The 18901-nt window shown below is 37.2% G+C and overlaps 1 protein-coding gene across 1 annotated transcript in view; it reads left to right on the top strand.

Moving 5' to 3' along the window:
• TAF1 (TATA-box binding protein associated factor 1) overlaps positions 1–18901 on the top strand; it is a 2792652-nt gene that overhangs the window by 1030837 nt on the left and 1742914 nt on the right. Inside the window, exon 16 of the mRNA XM_044057257.1 lies at positions 16744–17274. Within this exon, the coding sequence (XP_043913192.1) occupies positions 16744–17274 (531 nt within the window). The remainder of the gene's footprint in view (positions 1–16743; positions 17275–18901) is intronic.

Raw genomic sequence — 18901 nt, 5'->3', positions numbered from 1 at the left:
CCCAACCTCACATTTAGAATACCTATCACTGTATACTCTACCAAAGTTCTTTACATTGCAGTATGCCATTTTAATCTGAAAATTTTGTCCATTATTAATAAGAAAAAATGTTTAACTTCCAGTTACTACTACTGTGTCGTCCTAAAGGTTAACTACATAAAGTGAAGTTTATGCTTTACAGATACCCCACCAGTTTAACAGAATCAACTAAAGTACAGTCATTTTCAGTTACTTCTTGCATAACCACAGTTCATATGTCTAAACTATAATGGGATTGATGCATTTTAGTTTTCTATTTAATTTCACATTATTATTGGTCTTTTTCCTGAATATCACAGTCTCCCAGCTTTAGTTTCTGGTTAATTTCCAATATACTCATGATTCTCGGCTGTTTTTTGTTGCTCAGGCATTTTTCTTTTGGAGCAATTAAAAAGTTTTCAATGGGGATATTTGCTTTGGGCTTTGTTATTGTCAGATGATTAAGAAGCAGAGCCCCTTTCATTTTGCTGACTCACTCTTTATTGACTGATATTTCCTCCTGTTAAAGTGCAGTTTAAAATATACATAAATAACATTAATTACCTTTTAGTCTTGAGTCAAGAATAACTCTTCAGGATGTGCAAAGTATTTTCTTTTTATTTAAATTCACATATGTCATCGCTGGGAGACTACCTTCACAGTTTAAAAATCAGTCTTCCCAAGCAGCAAAAATACACAGTTTTTCTTTTCTTTTCTTTTCTTATCAGTATTATGCATGCAAAATACTAACATTGACAAATAGGGTCTCTCCAAACCCTTGTGCTTATCACTTAGTGCTGCACGTGAACACTCAGCTGTCATGTTTTTAGTAACAATAATGTTTTAGAAAAACACAAGGCATCTGGCTTGTTAAACAGTCTTGTTTTCTGCTCTTGTATATTTCAGTACCAATAACATTCTAACTTGCTAACATTCCTTGTAACTACTCATACCAGCCTGGGAAGGTCAGAGCTTATATAAAACAAAATATTTTACATTGTGTTCTTTCTGCTTTCAGAAACCAGTCTTTGTAAATCCCTTAACTCCTTCAGCAATTTCTTTACCTTCAGTCATCTGTTAATACACTTGCAGCTTGATATTAGAATGTAGTTGTAAAACACATAGAATTACAATAAGTATTTGTGGTTTGCATAACTATGTATCTATACCACATACCATTTTTAACATGAACAAATATTAAGTAATTCATCAAACTTATTTTTGAAGAAATTTTAAGTTAATATGCATTTTGTGTAGAATAATCATGAGAGATGCATTTTTTTCTAACCAAACTCCCCCCTTTAACACTATCAGTGTCATACAATGCATAATTATAGTTTGATTTTCCTTAATTTGATAAAATATGCTTAATCTGTAGTGATTGAATTTTAATTCATCTTAAGTTCATCATCAGGTACAAGTAACATTTCACGTGCAGGTGCAAGCACTTTGTGATTATAGCCATTAGAACCAAAAATATTGAAACAATTAAAAGAATAATACCATAATGATACTTTGTAATATACTAGTTCCCAGGTTACCAAATGCACTGCCCAACCATCCAAAAAGTGTCCGTTATTTAGTAGTGCTGTCCAAATATTTGGCCCTCTGCTTCACGAAATTGGCCAACTTTTCTTGTTCATTATGGTAGTCAGTAATACAAGAACAACAATGATTTTTATGAGGGCACATGACCCCCCCCCCCTTTTGTAGCAGACATATCAAGTGCCAATCAGTTCTGTAACACTAGAATTTGTATTGCAGTCATTTTGCAGTTTGTCATTGTGATGTGATATGAAGTATGTTTAGCTACCTCCTGAAGAATTTGAACAAGCATGGTGATTTCAAGCATTGTCCTTTGCACTCTGTACCCAAGAGTTAACTGAAAATACTTGCTCCATCCAGTGGATTGCCCACTTATTTCTCAGTCTACCTGCTGGAGGATTCTCTAAATGTTGACTAGCAGGAGTAATATAGCCCATAAAACAACACCCTGACCAGTTTGTGGGTAACCAGGGGTAGGCATGATCACTACAGATGTAGCAATGATCCTCTATCATGCCTGTGCCACACCCCCAGTCATAGCATGTTAACTGTAAAGAGTTCAACACACTTTCATGTGTAGTGTCATTGTATTTTCTGATTCCCACTGGCACAGTCCCATTTGTGGCATAACGTGTGTCCACGATTTGTGGTGCCAAGCTGAAGAGACACAACCTTTAAAAATTAGTCGGATTACACCAGGTTAAATTAGTGTCGCTGAGTTCTTTCTCAAATGTTACCTGTGATGCAGGAATTGGAATCATGGGACTCACTGCCTTAGAATGTCGAGGTATATGTGAATACACCTAACAGTTTTTCACAACAGCGTACTGTCAAAGACCCAACAGGAAACTATTTTCCCTCAACCGGGTTATTAAAGGAAACAGCAACAAAAACAGAGCAAAGATACCTGTTGTCACGGGATTCATCATGAGGTGCTGTTTTAGTTGAATTTTTTCCTTATACGTTTCACTGGGCAGATGATTCATCCTTCACACTTTGATCTTCTTTCCCCAGCAGTAATGATTCATCTGGGGCACACGACAGGTCTTCTTGTAGTAGGATGAGTGAATTCATGTTGGTTGTCTTGCACAGTGGACCTCAGTCAGGGTGGTGAGGATTACAGGGTAAATGGCTTTTTACCTTAGGCTCTAACCGTTCTTTTTTTGGAAGGTTTTCACATAAACCCAGTCACCCAGCTGCAGTTGATGGCAGGGCTGGTCAAGTGGTGGTGGAAGAGAGACTGCTATAAGAAATGAATATATATTTTTTTCATTATCCATTAGAGTTGATCTTTTCATTTGACACAGGGGGGAGCAGCTGGAAGGGCTGTGGGTCTTCACCTTAATATCTCATAGGGTCTCAATTTCCTTGTAGAATTGAAAGTGTCTCTGACCATTTAAGGTTTGTTTAGTACAAATCTTTGATAAAAAAAATGTAAGGGTCCTATTAACCCTCTCTACTAGTCTAGATGATTCCGGATGGTTGGCACAGTGAAGACTCAAGTAAAAAAAAAAAATTCCAACATTAAATTGAGTTTCCTAGTCACTGTTGATAGTACAAGGTACACCAAATTTACACAATCTGCTTTGTGACATGGGTGAGCTTTTACCTATGCATAAAATATAACTAAAACATATTGCGAGTTATGTACTTTAGTCATCTGGACATTAACTAAAGGTCCCCAAGGTGGTGGTAAGCATGCAGCCTTATTATTTGGATTTTTTTTTTTTGCTGACATTGTATCCCAAACAATCTCACAACTATTAACATACTGAAGTATCAAAGAGGAGATGTGAGTGGTATACCAACTCCGGGTAATTTTATTAAATAAAGCTGTCTTACCTGCATGAGCTAGTGAAAGATATGTGCTTATCAGGTAAGGCAGCAAGGAGGCAGGTGGCACAAGTCAGCCCTCTGGATGTTGCCATACTCCATCAGAGGATTTAATATATCCATCTTTGAGCCACTTCTGAACTTCTTCCTGTGATGCTTCAGCTTGAAAACTGACACTTTATCAAAATTAAACATGTCATCATTATTAGAGTTTTACAATAGCATTACATAAGAATTATTACTTCTATAGTCTGCCTGGTGACATAATCTGTCAAATTATCTATGCTCTTTTGATAACACTCAGTGAAAAAGTTTGAACAGCAAGAAAAAAAAAAAAAAATATATATATATATATATATATATATATATATATATATATATATATATATATATATATAATATACATACATACATATGTATATAATTTTTTTTGTTAAAACAAAATATAATTTTTGCTACCAAATCTCCATTTTTATCAGGCACCATCCACACATTTATTTTGGCGTTGTGCATAGGAGTGTCCTTTAAGTCCTTTCTAGAAGAAAGCAGAAACCTAGTCTCACACACACACACACACACACACACACACACACACACACACACACACACACACACACAATCATGCCCATTACCATCTTCAGCAATATATAAAGATGCAGGATTTAGAACAGAACAGCGTATTAGAGATACAGATGGATCAGGAAAAAAGTGCACCTTCATGTTTAGTTAGATGTGCAGTCACGAGGGGTTGAGTTGTTTCATTTTAAGAAATAAAGATGATTCAGAGTGAGGGATAGCTACTGTAAGATCCTACTCTGAGATATTAAATGACCAAGATAACGTATCTGAGGTATAACAAAACAGTTCCGCTTAGGCAAAAAACCACTCGCCGCTCTTTATTTAGACTTTAAACATTAAAAATATATCAAACGTTTTTCGTTTAAAACAATGTTTAAACTTCTTCAGAAATTGGCAAACATCAGTATAGTTATATATAATAACAATATTTATAATATTTTTACACAAAGAATTTCATAAAGTGGACAATTTTGTGATAAAATACTTTTTTAATTAAATATAAGAAAAACATTTTTTTATTAAGTATAAGATAAATCTTGACAGTTAAAGATGTAACTAAATTAAAATTCAAAAACAAAAATAAAAATGTATATTTAGCTGGTTCGTATGTTGGGGTGTTTCTGTTAGATGAATGTATAACCATATATAGGAAAGAATGGTTCAAATTCAATATTAGTCATTAATTAATTCAACCATTATTATATATGAGCTAGTATTTGAGTATATACATACACAAGAATTTCCTAATTTTAACTAACAGTATGAAATATTTATGAAAGCTGATTAATTAGCGATCTGGTTGCCCAAGTCGCTGCATATTACTAATATCTTATAACTATTTCTATAAAAAAATAAAAAATGGATCGTTAGGACGTTTTATTATTAATTTTTTTTATCAACTATTAAAAAATAAAAAAAATATTAAAAAAATGCAGTAAAGATGTTTTAAACCTATATTATTATTTTTATCGTCAATGTTATAAATGTGGACAATAGATTGACATAAAAAGTTCAAATAATATGTAACAAACCCAGGAAAATGTTAATTAAATAGTATATTTTAACCTAATATTAAAATAAACATGTCTCTATCCTTTGAGCATGTTTCATATACAATTTATAATTTTATGTTTTAAAGCAGAAGTTTTACTTTAAGAAATTCTCTACTGCTTTGAATTTTGGTGGGCAGCTATTAACTGCTTCCAATATAAGCAAGTGCTTAATACTATACTGATGTTTGCCAATTTCTGAAGAAGTTTAAACATTGTTTTAAACGAAAAACGTTTGATATATTTTTATCGTTTAAAGTCTAAATAAAGAGTGGCGAGTGTTTTTTTCCCTAAGCGGAACTGTTTTGTTATATTTCACTGGTTTGGAGATTTTTGTTAACGTATCTGAGGTAACCAGAGCTGTAGTTTTTTTGTTGACACTTTGTGTCCTTTTCCTGCAGGGATAGTTAAAAGATGTAGGGTATCCTGTTAACACTACTGAAAAGAATCAGATGCTATTAGTAAATTATTTACATATTGCACTAACACAGACCCACATGGAAATGTCACATCATTTAATTATTTTTTTTTTTTTTTTAGAATTTGAGAAAATAATGAAAGAGATTCAGTGCATCCTTGTGGCAACTGTGTCCATGTAAACTCATGTCCCTTATAAGTCAAAGTAAACAGAAACTGACTTTTAGAATGGATAGGTAGAGAAAAGAATGCTGAACATAGATCTGTTACAGAAAAATATTTTGCTGTAGATGATATGCAACTAAGTATTGTTGCTGGTTTTGGCACCACAGGAAAAGTTGGTAATACTGCATTGTTTACAGCCCTCAGATGTTGCACAAACCTGTAAGTATCTTTTTTTACAGGGAGACTAGGAGTAATACAAAGACTTTTAGCTGGCACTATTTATTTCTTGTTGTATCAAAGACTGAATTACAGGTTTGATTTCCTGTTGTGCTTCTGATTTCAGTGGATACCGTGAAATTTTATGGAGGGTTTTGATGGATTCAATTTTATTTTTACAGGTTTTGCAGATTTTAATATGCCTAATTCATTAGCATGTTTAACCCATAAGTTAGCAGGTACCTCCTGCAGCAGTTTTCAGTTGTCTGTATGCCTTCAAAAGGCTTTTCTTAGCTTTTGCTAAGAATTGTAATAATTCCCCCTCTGATTTTGTTGGAACATCTAGATACACCCCTTCTGGTAAACAGTAAATGGTGCAACCCAGCTTGCACAGAAGATTTACTGGCGCAGTTGTACTAAAAAAAAAAAAAAAAGAATGTCTTTCTTCAATCGGACCTAAACAAATCGGTATAAATTTTAAAACAGGATACGTAACAGTAGCATTTGTTACACCAACTGCCTTTACTTTGATTCATTACTGATATTTGACTATCTGAAGTAACTTTTAATACAGACCTAGCATTGCCAGTTCCATCAGTAATGGAATTTGCTTTGCATTTATTTCTACTTTAACATAGGGTCCTTTTTGATCCAGCGGCAGCAAAGGGTCAAGATTTATTTATTTTTTATTATCCTGCCATAGTCAATATGGTGATTTGTAGCACTTAGTAAGGACGTTAATTCTTTTTTCTTGCTAGTCTATAAGCACTAGCTTTATTTGATTTTGTACAGGACTTGCAAACCCTGCACAGAGGCAGCTGCAGTAGCTGGTTTAGCTTGTTAGTTTGGGTCTGATATTTCTGAATGTTTATCACACTGCTTTAAGATGACTCAAATAATCTGCAGGGACTTTCCCTTTATTTTGCCTACATGCCTGACACACTTTTGTAATTTAACAATGCTGTCCTTTTATCTATTAGTACATTTCCTGTGGGAGTAAAATTTATTATTTTAGCCTTTTCAAGTAACTGTGTTCTTCTATCATTTGAAGTAACTACTGAAAGCAGCTGGTTTAAATCTGTCAAAGTAGGGTTGTAACATTTTGTTATAATTTTTTTTTTTAATTCCTCCTTAAACCTTCATGGATTTTATTTTTAGCTAGAAAACATTTACACATAGTATGCAAGTCCGCATCAGTCCCCTAGTTTTTGGCACAAAAGATCCTCTCCAGAGGTATCATGTGAGCACTTGTGATGAGCTACAGGAGTGTAAAATATTAGTGCTGCTGTTGGAAAGGTAGAAGCTTGTTGAGAATATGATAGGCAGAAGAAGAAAGAAATACTTTAACTGCAAATGCCTGTTCTAAAGATGAGATCTGAACAGGGGAACTAAGCTCTGATGTAACAATACCATACTGACCTTGTGTTCAAAACTGCAGAGGTCTGAGAAACAGCAGAATCTTGTACAGGAGCCACCCGTACTGGTACATATGGGGATGGGGGTGCAGTAGCTACTGGAGGATTATCATCCTCTTTAGACATCTCTGCTTTTTGCCCATCCTAAGTTTTTTTTTCCCCCAAACCTGCCAAAACAGGATAAAGGGATCCCTTTTTACTGGTCTGTACTGCTTCCTTAAAGTCTTTTACCTGTTGCAACAATTGTTTATTAGCATCCTGTAACCCTCTTAATGCTGACTCTTTTTCCTTTTAAGAGGTTCAGTATACCAAGAATAAAATACTGACATTTGTTTCCACTTACTTTGTTTTTCTTCTTTTTCCAAAATACCTTTCAAGTTCATTAATTTATCAGTATCATAAGTTCCATTTAATGGAAATACTCCACCAGAACAGTTCTTAGTAAGCTGAAACCAGTCATGCAAATACTTATAACTTCCTTTATTTTAATTATGATACGTAAAATATGCAGGTGTTCCCTTTTCAGGGATTCAGTCTTGCTTGTTTTTCTTTGTTCCCATTGTTCTCTCTCTCTTTTTTTAAGACTTACCTTACAGAGCCTGGATCCTGGCAGTTCAGAGGAAATAAAAATAACTATATCAATCCACACACCATTCAGGGAGGGAAGGGTAGGAATTCTGTCATCATGCAGTGACAAAGGAGTGGTTTTGATCAGCCTTTCCCCACAGCACCCCCTTGCTTTCATTGCATCGCAAGCTCAAAAGTTACAGCTCCAGCATTGCAATTGAGATAATTGTGTCCAGAACTGACCACCCTTTTGGAACCTTTGAGGGTACTTTCACATAGTCACACGTGGACTTGATTTAACAACAGACACATTCATGTCCCAACATTCTGTAGGCTAATAAATTTGAATGAACTCTACTTTTAACTTTTCTCTCTCTCTCTCTCTCTCTCTCTCTCTCTTTTTGCAGTCATAACATCACACAGCAATACAAACAACAGTCATACATTAAAGCAGCACAAAGCAGTCATTCCTCTAACCTTTTTTTTCCTTAGTTGTTGTGGGATCTGCTCACTATAACCTTGAGGGTACCGCCCTCAACACAGGGCACCTCCTTGTGTGAAATTGTCTTTTTGCTATCTGCACATAACCTTGTCCTTAGTTCCTGTGGGATCCACCCACTGTAACTTTTACATACAAGGAATAATGCAAAGTTCTGTGATTCCACAAGGCAGCAGACCCCACATACCTAACAAGCAACTCAGTCATTCAACAAACAGGAACCTCGTGTCCCCGTGGACTATGATGTTTGCAGATGACATTGTGATCTGTAGTGAGAGTAGGGAACAGGTGGAGGAGACCCTGGAGAGGTGAAGATATGCTCTATAGAGAAGACGAATGAAGGTCAGCAGGACTAAGACAGAATATGTGTGTGTGAATGAGAGGGAGGATAGAGGAATGGTGAGGATGCAGGGAGTAGAGGTGGTGAAGATGGATGAGTTTAAATACTTGGGATCAACAGTTCAGAGTAATGGTGAGTGTGGAAGAGAGGTGAAGAAGAGAGTACAGGAAGGATGGAGTGGGTGGAGAAGAGTGTCAGGAGTGATTTGTGACAGAAGAGTACCAGTAAGAGTGAAAGGGAAGGTCTACAAGAGGGTAGTGAGACCAGCTATGTTATATGGGTTGGAGACGGTGGCATTGACAAAAAGACAGGAGTCAGAGCTGGACGTGGCAGAGTTAAAGATGTTAAGATTTGCACTGGATGTGACGAGGGTGGACAGGATTAGGAATAAGTATCTTAGAGGGTCAGCCCAGGTTGGAAGGTTTGGAGACAAAGCCAGAGAGGCAAGATTACATTGGTTTGGACATGTGCTCAGGAGGGATGCAGAGTATATTGGAAAAAAGGTGCTAAGAATGAAGCTGCCAGGTAACAGGAAAAGAGGAAGGCCTAAGATAAGGTTTATGGATTTGGTGAGAGAGGACATGCAGGTGGTTGGTGTGACAGAGCAAGATGCAGAGGACAGGAAGAAATGGAAACAGATGATCCGCTGTGGCGACCCCTAATGGGAGCAGCCGAACGAAGAAGTAGTATACTTAAAAAGCAAAGTCATTCATTCAGTAAAAGAGTACACATTGTATACTTAAAAGCAAGATCAGTTATTCAACAAAACAGTACACATTATGTAGTTAAAAGCATGATCAGTCATTGAACAAAACAGGAAACATGTATAGAAAAGCAAGGTCAGTCATTGAACAAAACAGTACACAGTATATATTTAAAAACAGTCATTTAGCAACAGAGTAAACACATTGCTACCATTACTTTGAACTGCAGTTGCGTAAAAAAGAGAGGAAAGAAAGAAAGAAAAACATCTCTAGCCTATATGTTTACACATCCTGAATAGTTAAGTGTCTGATCTCTGACCATTCCATACAAAACAGTGTGGAATTCACAGAAGAACTTTCTGTGCTGGACCCTTATAATTTATTCCACATTGTTCTGCAGCAATATCAAAGCTCAGATTTCAAAGCTCAGATTTCAAGCATGGCACCAAAATGTTAATGTGCAGTTTAAAATATACATAAGTAACGTTAATTACCTTTTAGTCTTGCATCAAGAATAACTCTTCAGGATGTGCAAAACATTTTCTTTTTATTTAAATCTACATACGTAAGTGCTGGGAGACTACCTTCACAGTTTAAAATTCAGTCTCGCCAAGCATCAAAAATACACAGTTTTTATTTCCTTTTCTTATTAGTATCATGCATGCAGAATACTGACATTGACAAATAGGGTCTCTGTAAAACCTCATGCTTCTATCTTAGTGCTGCATGTGAACACTCAACAATCATGTTTTTATTAACAATAATGTTTTAGAAAAATATTAGCCACCTGGCTTTTTAATCAGTCTTGTTTTCCAACCTTGTATTTCAGTACCAGTAGCATTCTAACTCCCCAACATTCCTTGTAACTACCCATCCCAGCCTGGGAAGGTCTGATCTTACATAAAACAAAAGTTTTTACATTATGTTCTTTCTGCTTTCAAAAAACCAGTCTTTGTAAATCCCTTAACCCCTTCAGCACTTTCTTTACCTTCAGTCATCTGTTAATCCACTTGCAGCTTGATATTAGAATGCAGTTGTAAAACATTTAGAATTACAATAAGTATTTGTGGTTTGCATAACTATGCATCTATACCACATATCCTTTTTAACATTAACAAATATTAAATAATTCATCAAACATATTTGTGAAGAAATTGTAAGATAATATCCACTTTGTGTAGAATAATTATGAGATGCATTTTTCTCTAACACTCCTTAACATGGTTGTGCATCCCAAAATGTATTTAATCCTTCAAGTATAAATAGCTAATTGAATTTCATACCTGCCTCTTAAAATATTCTGAGTGCCAGGATAAACTTGCTTTTCTTCAACTTGTTACACAGTGAATATTTTTTTTTCACAAGCAATGTTATGCCCCCAATTTTTAATTATTTTTCCCTTCTGACATTGATTTGTTAGGAACTGCGCTTTCTTGTGGTATGGTTGGATCTTCACAGGTCTCTGTTTTTTCTTGGCCTGATTTGGAGCCCTACACACAGTGTTCCCTCTCAGTTAACAAATCTGCTGTGGAGCACCAGGCCATTTGCTTATTTGTACTTTATAACTTTACTCTAGTTTATTTCTTTCTGATTTTCTGGTATTATGGAAAAATCTAATGTTTTCTGTATGTACTCTGACTTTTAATTGTAAAATTTTTAAAGCAGTTCTACTTGAAATGCCTCATGCTAAGCCAGACTTCCCTTCATTTCACCCTCCAATTTCGGCAGTTTTATCAGGTTATCAGAATGGCTCCTTAAGACTTTTCTGCCTTTTTTATCCCCCAGATTTTCTCACTTGACTTGCTATATTCTCCAGTGTCTAAATTATTTTAAACAACTCTTAATGCATTTGACATTTTTGTCTAAATTATCGCAAGCCATTTCTTTTACTTAAATCTGAAACATGAACTGTGTTTTGCTAAACAGCTGTTAAGTTTCTTCCCAGCCATAAGTTTTACTTATTCATTTCTGGTTGATTTTCAATTACTTTCTCCAGGTGTGGTCTTTGCTGCCATCCAAGTAGCATAATTACTAGTCAATAATTGAATTTTACACAAATTGTAGCTACAACTGTGTTTTTTTACTCGGTGAGTATAATCAACCTCTTACTCAATGTGCAGCCATTTTTGGAAGTCTTGCATCTGAAACAGATCTTGCTGTACTACAGCTTTACTTGGAAATGCAACTTCAGAAGTCTTGCTTTAACAGTTTTTATAGTCTATAGTTTATTGTAGCCTGACTGAATTTGATTATGCTACTTATCTCCGACAGCTTTCTTAGAAGTATAGTTAACTATGACATTATACATAATGTATAAAATAATACATCAATCCTTTGCCACCTGGTGGTGTGTACATTGGTTCTAGGAGGTAATCACTATTGATGTGACATCATTACCCCATGTAAAATGCTACATCATACCTACAAACATCTATAACTCCTTTTGTCTTCTGGCCTTGGCACTTGCAGAATTGCTCATAGTTATTAATTGTATTTCAGGCCAGGCAGAATATAGGCCAGGTGTACCACACTTGTCACTCAGGTTTTAGATTTACTTTTACTTAACTGAAAATTATACTTAGTCTGTTTAGCAGCTGTAATAGTCAGTTTAGTCAGTTGTAATGTTCTCATGTCTCATCTCACCCTCATACACCATCCGTTAACACACCTTTGAAGTCTTAAGTTTTTTAGGCAACAATTAATTGGAATATCTGTAATGGTGATAAAATGTCAAATAGGACCAAAGGGAATCTCTACCTTCCTAGTAGTATCAGATATACACAGTTCAGAGGTTGGTTTGTCTGGCTTTATCAACTTGAATCCCTGGTTTACATCTAGTTCTGACAAGAAGAGTTAGCATTTGACATTACTGAGGCCACTTATTCAGCTGTTAAATGATTTAATCACTCAGTTAAGTTCTTGCAGAACTTTTGTTGCTTTGCAAGAGTAACCTCAGTGTTCACTGATTTTGTTAACTTTTTGCTTCTTAATGACATTCAAGCTCCCGATTGTTTTCATTTTCTGTTCTGCTTTACTTATGAGAGCTGCAGATATTTTTCTGGGAGCCTGAATCACTAGTACAACATTATTTTTTATTTCTGTGATATTCACCTAACATGCTTCCTGAAACTCTGGTAGAAGCTTAATTATACAGGACGTCAGTGTCTTTGATCTACACAGACACTTTGACTAATTCTCTGTGTACTCTGTCCTTGCTTTTACACTGTAAATTAATTTTGCCAGTCCTAGCATCCCATAAGCCATATGATCCATTATATTATTAGAATTTGTATCCTTAAATGCTGCTATTAGAAAAGGTGACTGGATGTTTTACTTTTGTACTCTCATCATGAGTTTATAATCGACTGGTTCCTTACGTTTGCGAAAATAAGTCAACAAGTGCAAAGTTATATTCTTCACCTTTGTCTAATATAAATTCCACATGGTCTCCATTAATTGTCAATATTTCCTTACATCATTCAGGTTTGCAGTCCTCTATCACCATCTCCTGTGCATTTTCATTGTCTCAAGTCTTTTCATTTCTGTGGCATCACCAAGCAGATTATTTTCATATTTCTGTTCAGCAACATGGATTATCTTGAGAGGATGTGTTTTTCACTCCTACACTTCTTAGAAAAGTGTCCTTATTAGCCCTGATGATATAAGATAAAATACAGGACAGTGATTACGTTCAAGCAAAAAACTAGATGGCTGGTTAAGGTCTTCACTTCCCATGCACAAGGTACAAGGTTTGATCCTGACCTCTGACCTCTTTGGAGTTTACATGTTCTCCCTGTCTCTCTGTGGGGTTCCTTCCACCTCTGAAAAAGCATGCTGAGTGTTTCCATCTCAAACTCACCAATGAATGGAGCTGTGGGCAGCAGGGTGTATATGGTGCCCTATGGGGGGAAGAGTTGTACAGAACAACCACTTTGGGGCATCTACTGTGGTGTGCAGTATCCTCAAGATAGGAGAACATGGATCACAAACTGTACTCTGTGGAAGGGCTAGCCACTTGATGGTGTAAAAATATAGCTCTAGGTGATAGTCATGTTGACTAATGTCACCAACTGGGCATGGGTAGTTAGCGGTAATAAGCTGATGGAGGACTCGGCCTACTCAAGGGATCCATGCTAATAGTTGGGAGGAGTGGATGTGCCCCTTTTGACCAATGTGTGCCTGCCGTAAAGCCCAGCCGCCCTGGGTCAGTAAGCTACTGGCTGGCTAGTGTCTAGTTGCCCAGCCTGGGTTACCTGGGATAGCTCTGTTGAGTGAAAGCTGGATGTAAAACCAGTCAACTTGCCAAACATGAACTAAGAATTGCTACACTTAATGTGGGTTCGCTGACAGGCTGCAGCTTGGAAGTGGATGTCATGATGATACGGAGGAGGCTGGACATCTTATGTAACCAAGAGACAAGATGGGACGGCAGTGCAGCAAATCCACTTGGCTTGGAATCCAGAGTGTACTACTCCGGAGGGGGGACAGGGTAGAAATGGTGTGGGAATTGTGGTGAGAGAGAGACTTCAGAAGGCAGTGAGGGATATCATCAGAATTAGTGACAGATTCTTGGCAGTCAGACTCCAGTGTAATGATAGGGCAGTATTCGTAATCTCAGCATATGCCCCACAGCAGGTTTGTGATAGTGAGGAAAAGAGTGTATTCAAACAGCAGTTGCAAGAACTACTACATAAAGCAGGACAACATGAATTGGTGTTGATAATGAATGACTTCAATGCACATATTGGGACAGACAGAACACAATACGAGGACTACCTAGGTCCACATGGGTGGGGCAACAGGAATAAAGAAGGAGAGGCCATTCTAGACTTCTGCCTAGCAAATGGCTTGATAGTAGCCAACACATGAAAGAGCAACAGTCACAAGATCACATACAAGAGTAGCCAACATGCAACTCAGGTAGACTTCCTCCTAGTAAGGAAAAGATATTGGGGAAGAATAAATTATTTCAAAATCCTCCCCAGTGAAACAGCCCACAGCATAAATCACTGGTTGCCAAAACTAGCTGTAAACAGTAGTCTGAGAAGGCTCCAAGGTCAACAGGGATCAGGCTGAAGACCTGGAAGTTGACTGGAGAGAAAATACAGCAGTTCAAGGAATTACTCAGGGCTCTAGCACCCCAAGAAGAGGAGAAAATAGGTGGAGTTGAAGAATGGCAATGCCTCAAAACAGCATGTGTGAAGACTACAGAGCAGATAATGTGGCTGAGTCAGGTATGGAAATAAGGTACATAAGGAAAGCTGGTGGTGGAATGCAGAAATCCAGGAAGTTATCAAAAGAAAGAAGGAGTGTGGGAAAAGTGGGAGATAGAAAAGACTGACCAGGCTAGGAAGGAATACTGCTTGGCTAACAAAGAAACTAAGAAAGAAGTTGCAATAGCAAAGAGCAGGGCATTGGAGGCACTCTTCCAACTTCTGGAAAGTGACTCATTAGGTGGCACAAAGAGACTATATCAGATTGCAAGGCAAAGACAAAAATAAAGAAGATAGTCAGACACCCTTCATAAGGGATGCCAGCAAGAACCTGCTCACCATTCCACAGGACATCAAAGGCAGATGGAAGGAGTATTTTCAGCAGCTTCTGAATAAGAAAACCCCACAGAAGTGGTACTACCCCAGAAACAGCCTACAATAAGGGAAGAAGAGGAGCCTACCCTAGAAGAAGTAAGAACAACACTAAGGAAAATGAAGTCAGGGAGAGCAACAGGCACAGATATGATAAAGATGCTGAGTGAGATGGGGGAAAAATGGCTCCTGGGGTTACTCATAGCAGTGTGGAGAGTAAATAATATCAGGATTCACAGCAATAGGGCAACACACAGAAGTACCACAGAAGTCACAGGAAAATAAAGTTAAATTTAAGTTGAATTTAATGGCGCTGTCTGTGGTGTACACAGACTTCCTCAGACAAAAAGTATTACAAACTACATTTAACTGAACAGCAGCTTAAATATCCAGCAGTATTAAGTCAAAGGTTCAATTAACCAATCAGGCACACCTTGAACCATGAATAAAAATTTAAAGTTAAAACGCAAGCTCACAGGACTTGAGTTCAATCACTCACATTATATTAAAATTAAAATTAAACTAGACAATCATAAAATCAGCCAGTTGTTAGCCTATCATCTAAATAGACACTAGCCACTACCTGATGTAAACAAGTACAAAACACAAAACAGTTAGAGTGTGTTACAAACTCATAAAGGCAAAAGACTATCTAACCAGGTTCTTAAGTTTAAGAAGGCTGCTAATAGAGCAGCCTTCATTGAGACCTGGTAGAGCATAGGCATTTAATCTAATTTGCCATCGCAATTCAGGCGCCTCTAATAATAGGTGTACAGGGCTCCTCTAATAGTGTCATGCATTTGTTCTATAACCATAAACTTGAAATGGTGGTCTTTATGCTGGATGATATGTTTAGCAAGAGCATTTTCATCTTTCGCTTTGTTAATTGCATATTGATGTTCGTAGATCCGATCTTTAAATCTACGCTCGGTTTTACCTACATAAAAACCTGTGCATTTTTGGCATAATGCCACATAGACCACCATTTTAGAATTACAAGTGCATCTGCATCTAATGTCGTATCTAATATTATCAATGTCAAATCGGTTTGATTCAAGAATGTGACGACATTGATTGCAGTTTTGACATTTGAACATCCCAGGAGTACGGGTACTCTGCCGCTCAGGTTATTCCAACAACATTTTCATATTTTTACCCCTTCTATATGTAACCTCAGGTTTAACTCCCAGTTTGTTCAAAATTGCAAGGTTGGAACGGAACAAGTTCCAGTTCTTAGTAATGATGTCCATAATAGACCTACTACTTGGACAATATGTAAGAATTAATCTAGTGTTATTATTAATTATTAACTAAAATTCAACAAAATCAAGAAACTTGAGCGCGATTTAAAAGCATACCTGTTAGGGGTGGCTTATCCACCCCCTGCGCCATCACAAGCTTGGAATCCTAATGGTAGTAGTGGGGATCCTCCCACCACAAACTGTAGAGGTGAGTCAGCATCGGATAACATCAGGGACCTTGATACATTTGGGGATACCCCTGTTGACCAAGGGGTCAGAAGGAGTGAGAGACTTATGAACCGTAAACAATAGCACGGTCCTCACACTACGGCAATGGGTCAGCAACAGGTACACTTTTCCACCAACAAACAGGGTGCCATCCCTAAGCAAAGGAACAACTTGCAGCAATCTTTTAAGGAAGCAACAGAAACAGTTTTTCAGAGGCAGTAGATACCAGGAGTACCTATCACCTGGCTCTACCTCTGCCTCCTGGCCTTACTGAAGCCGGCTTGTGTGGTAAACGAGGTTCCTTGTGTGGTTTCACCTTTGCCTATTACTGATAACCTGCAGGATGTAGAGACTGATACTGTGGTTCCCCCCATTAACCAACGTATGGGCCCAGTTATTTCTACCAATCAACTTGGAGATTTTAATATCTTTAATTACTCCAACGTGCTGATCCCTGATGAACTGGCCGACCTTTTATCTAAGGGATACACCTATGTACCTCAACAGAAGTTCGATTTAGTGAACACCATCATCGATATTAAGATGTTTGCTCGTAAATTGAACTTTAACCTGCTGTTTGAAACTCGTGGTTTCAGTCATGATACTCCATCTGATATGTTTGTCCCTAGCATGTTTAACCCACCTCTGCACCCATTAGTACAAGTGTTTGAATCCACTTGTGAACTTGATTTAAGACATAGTAATTTGCATTTAAGTAAATGTACCAACGATATAAGGAAGTCTGAAATGACCCTGTTGGAATATGTTAAGTTACATTCCTTAAGAATCTGTAAACCCGATAAAGGTGGTGGGGTTGTAGTCTTTGATCAATTAGACTACTTTGACAGGATGTTGGGCCTATTGTCTAATGATGTATATGATTAGTTCAAGGTCTGAGGTAAACCACGATATCATAAAATTAAGAGCTCCTTGGACGAAATGTTTTTTGAGGGTAGACTTAACCAAGGTCAACACAAATACCTTACCACATTATTTCCCAGGTACCCTTGTATCTTTGGTATACCCAAGATCCACAAGGACCTTGTTAATCCATCTATCGCCCACTCGTTGATGGGCTACATATCCTTGTGCCAAGCTGGTTGATACTATCCTGCAGAAGTACCTTGAGGATGAAGAGCAAATCTGTAAAGACTCTTGGTCTTTTCTTGATAAGTTAAACAACATTCCATTCAGTAGAGAGTACAATTTCCTGACAATAGATGTCAAGGATTTATACACTTGTATACCTTTGCAGATAGCTTTGGACTGGGTGGCCTTCTTCCTTAAGAGTAAGGGTGCCATGAAATATCCCTTGTGATTGAACTGTTGGACTTGATCCTTTATAACAACTATTTTTATTAGGAGAGAATTTCTATCTACAAAAACTGGGGTGGCTATGGGGTCCCCTTGAGCCAGCTTGGCCAACATAGTGATGTCATACTGGGAAAGGGAGAACATATTAAACAATGAGTCGGTAGTAGTGTCTAAGATCAAGTACTACACCCGTTACCTGGATGACATCTTTATTTTATTAGAGGGTGAAGAAGCTGATAGCCTGTTATTATTAAATTTACTTAATAACTCCACTGACTTTTTAGTTTTTACCTCTTCCTTCAACACTGAGGCAATAACCTATTTAGACGTATGGTTGGCGAAAAATGACATCTTGAATAAATATGTGGCCAGCATATATAGGAAGCCTACCTACTCTAATTCTTTTCTTCATTTTAGTAGCTGCCATCCTAGCTACCAAAAAAGGTCTGGCTAAGGGTCAGCGCAGCCCGGATGGTGAGCCTGGACGATGACTTTCTTAGGGAATGTGACTTACTTAAGAATATGTTCCTTCATAGAGGCTATCCGCTTAACTTATTAGACAACTTAGTCAATGAGGTGATTAACAAAAGATCCAGTGGGTTTTACAAACCTATACTGAACATCAGTTCTTCCGGGTTGGCCGAGTCTAGGTTAGAATGTATAGGTGGAACTACTCCTATACATAATAATAACTCTAGATTAATTCTTACATATTGTCCAAGTAGTAGGTCTGTTATGGACATCATTACTAAGAACTGGAACTTGTTCCGTTCCAACCTTGCAATTTTGAACAAACTGGGAGTTAAACCTGAGGTTACATATAGAAGGGGTAAAATATGAAAATGTTGTTGGAACAACCTGAGCGGCAGAGTACCTGGGATGTTCAAATGTCAAAACTGCAATCAATGTCGTCACATTCTTGAATCAAACCGATTTGACATTGATAATATTAGATACGACATTAGATGCAGATGCACTTGTAATTCTAAAATGGTGGTCTATGTGGCATTATGCCAAAATGCACAGGTTTTTATGTAGGTAAACCCGGCGTAGATTTAAAGATCGGATCTAAGAACATCAATATGCAATTAACAAAGCGAAAGATGAAAATGCTCTTGCTAAACATATCATCCAGCATAAAGACCACCATTTTAAGTTTATGGTTATAGAACAAATGCATGACACT

Source organism: Protopterus annectens, chromosome 15.part0 (assembly GCF_019279795.1).
Source record: "Protopterus annectens isolate FY-2018-M chromosome 15.part0, PAN1.0, whole genome shotgun sequence".
In the NCBI taxonomy this organism is placed as follows: Eukaryota; Metazoa; Chordata; order Ceratodontiformes; family Protopteridae; genus Protopterus; species Protopterus annectens.
Note: the sequence above shows the minus strand (reverse complement) of the source record. Positions and strands in the feature narration are given on the sequence as shown.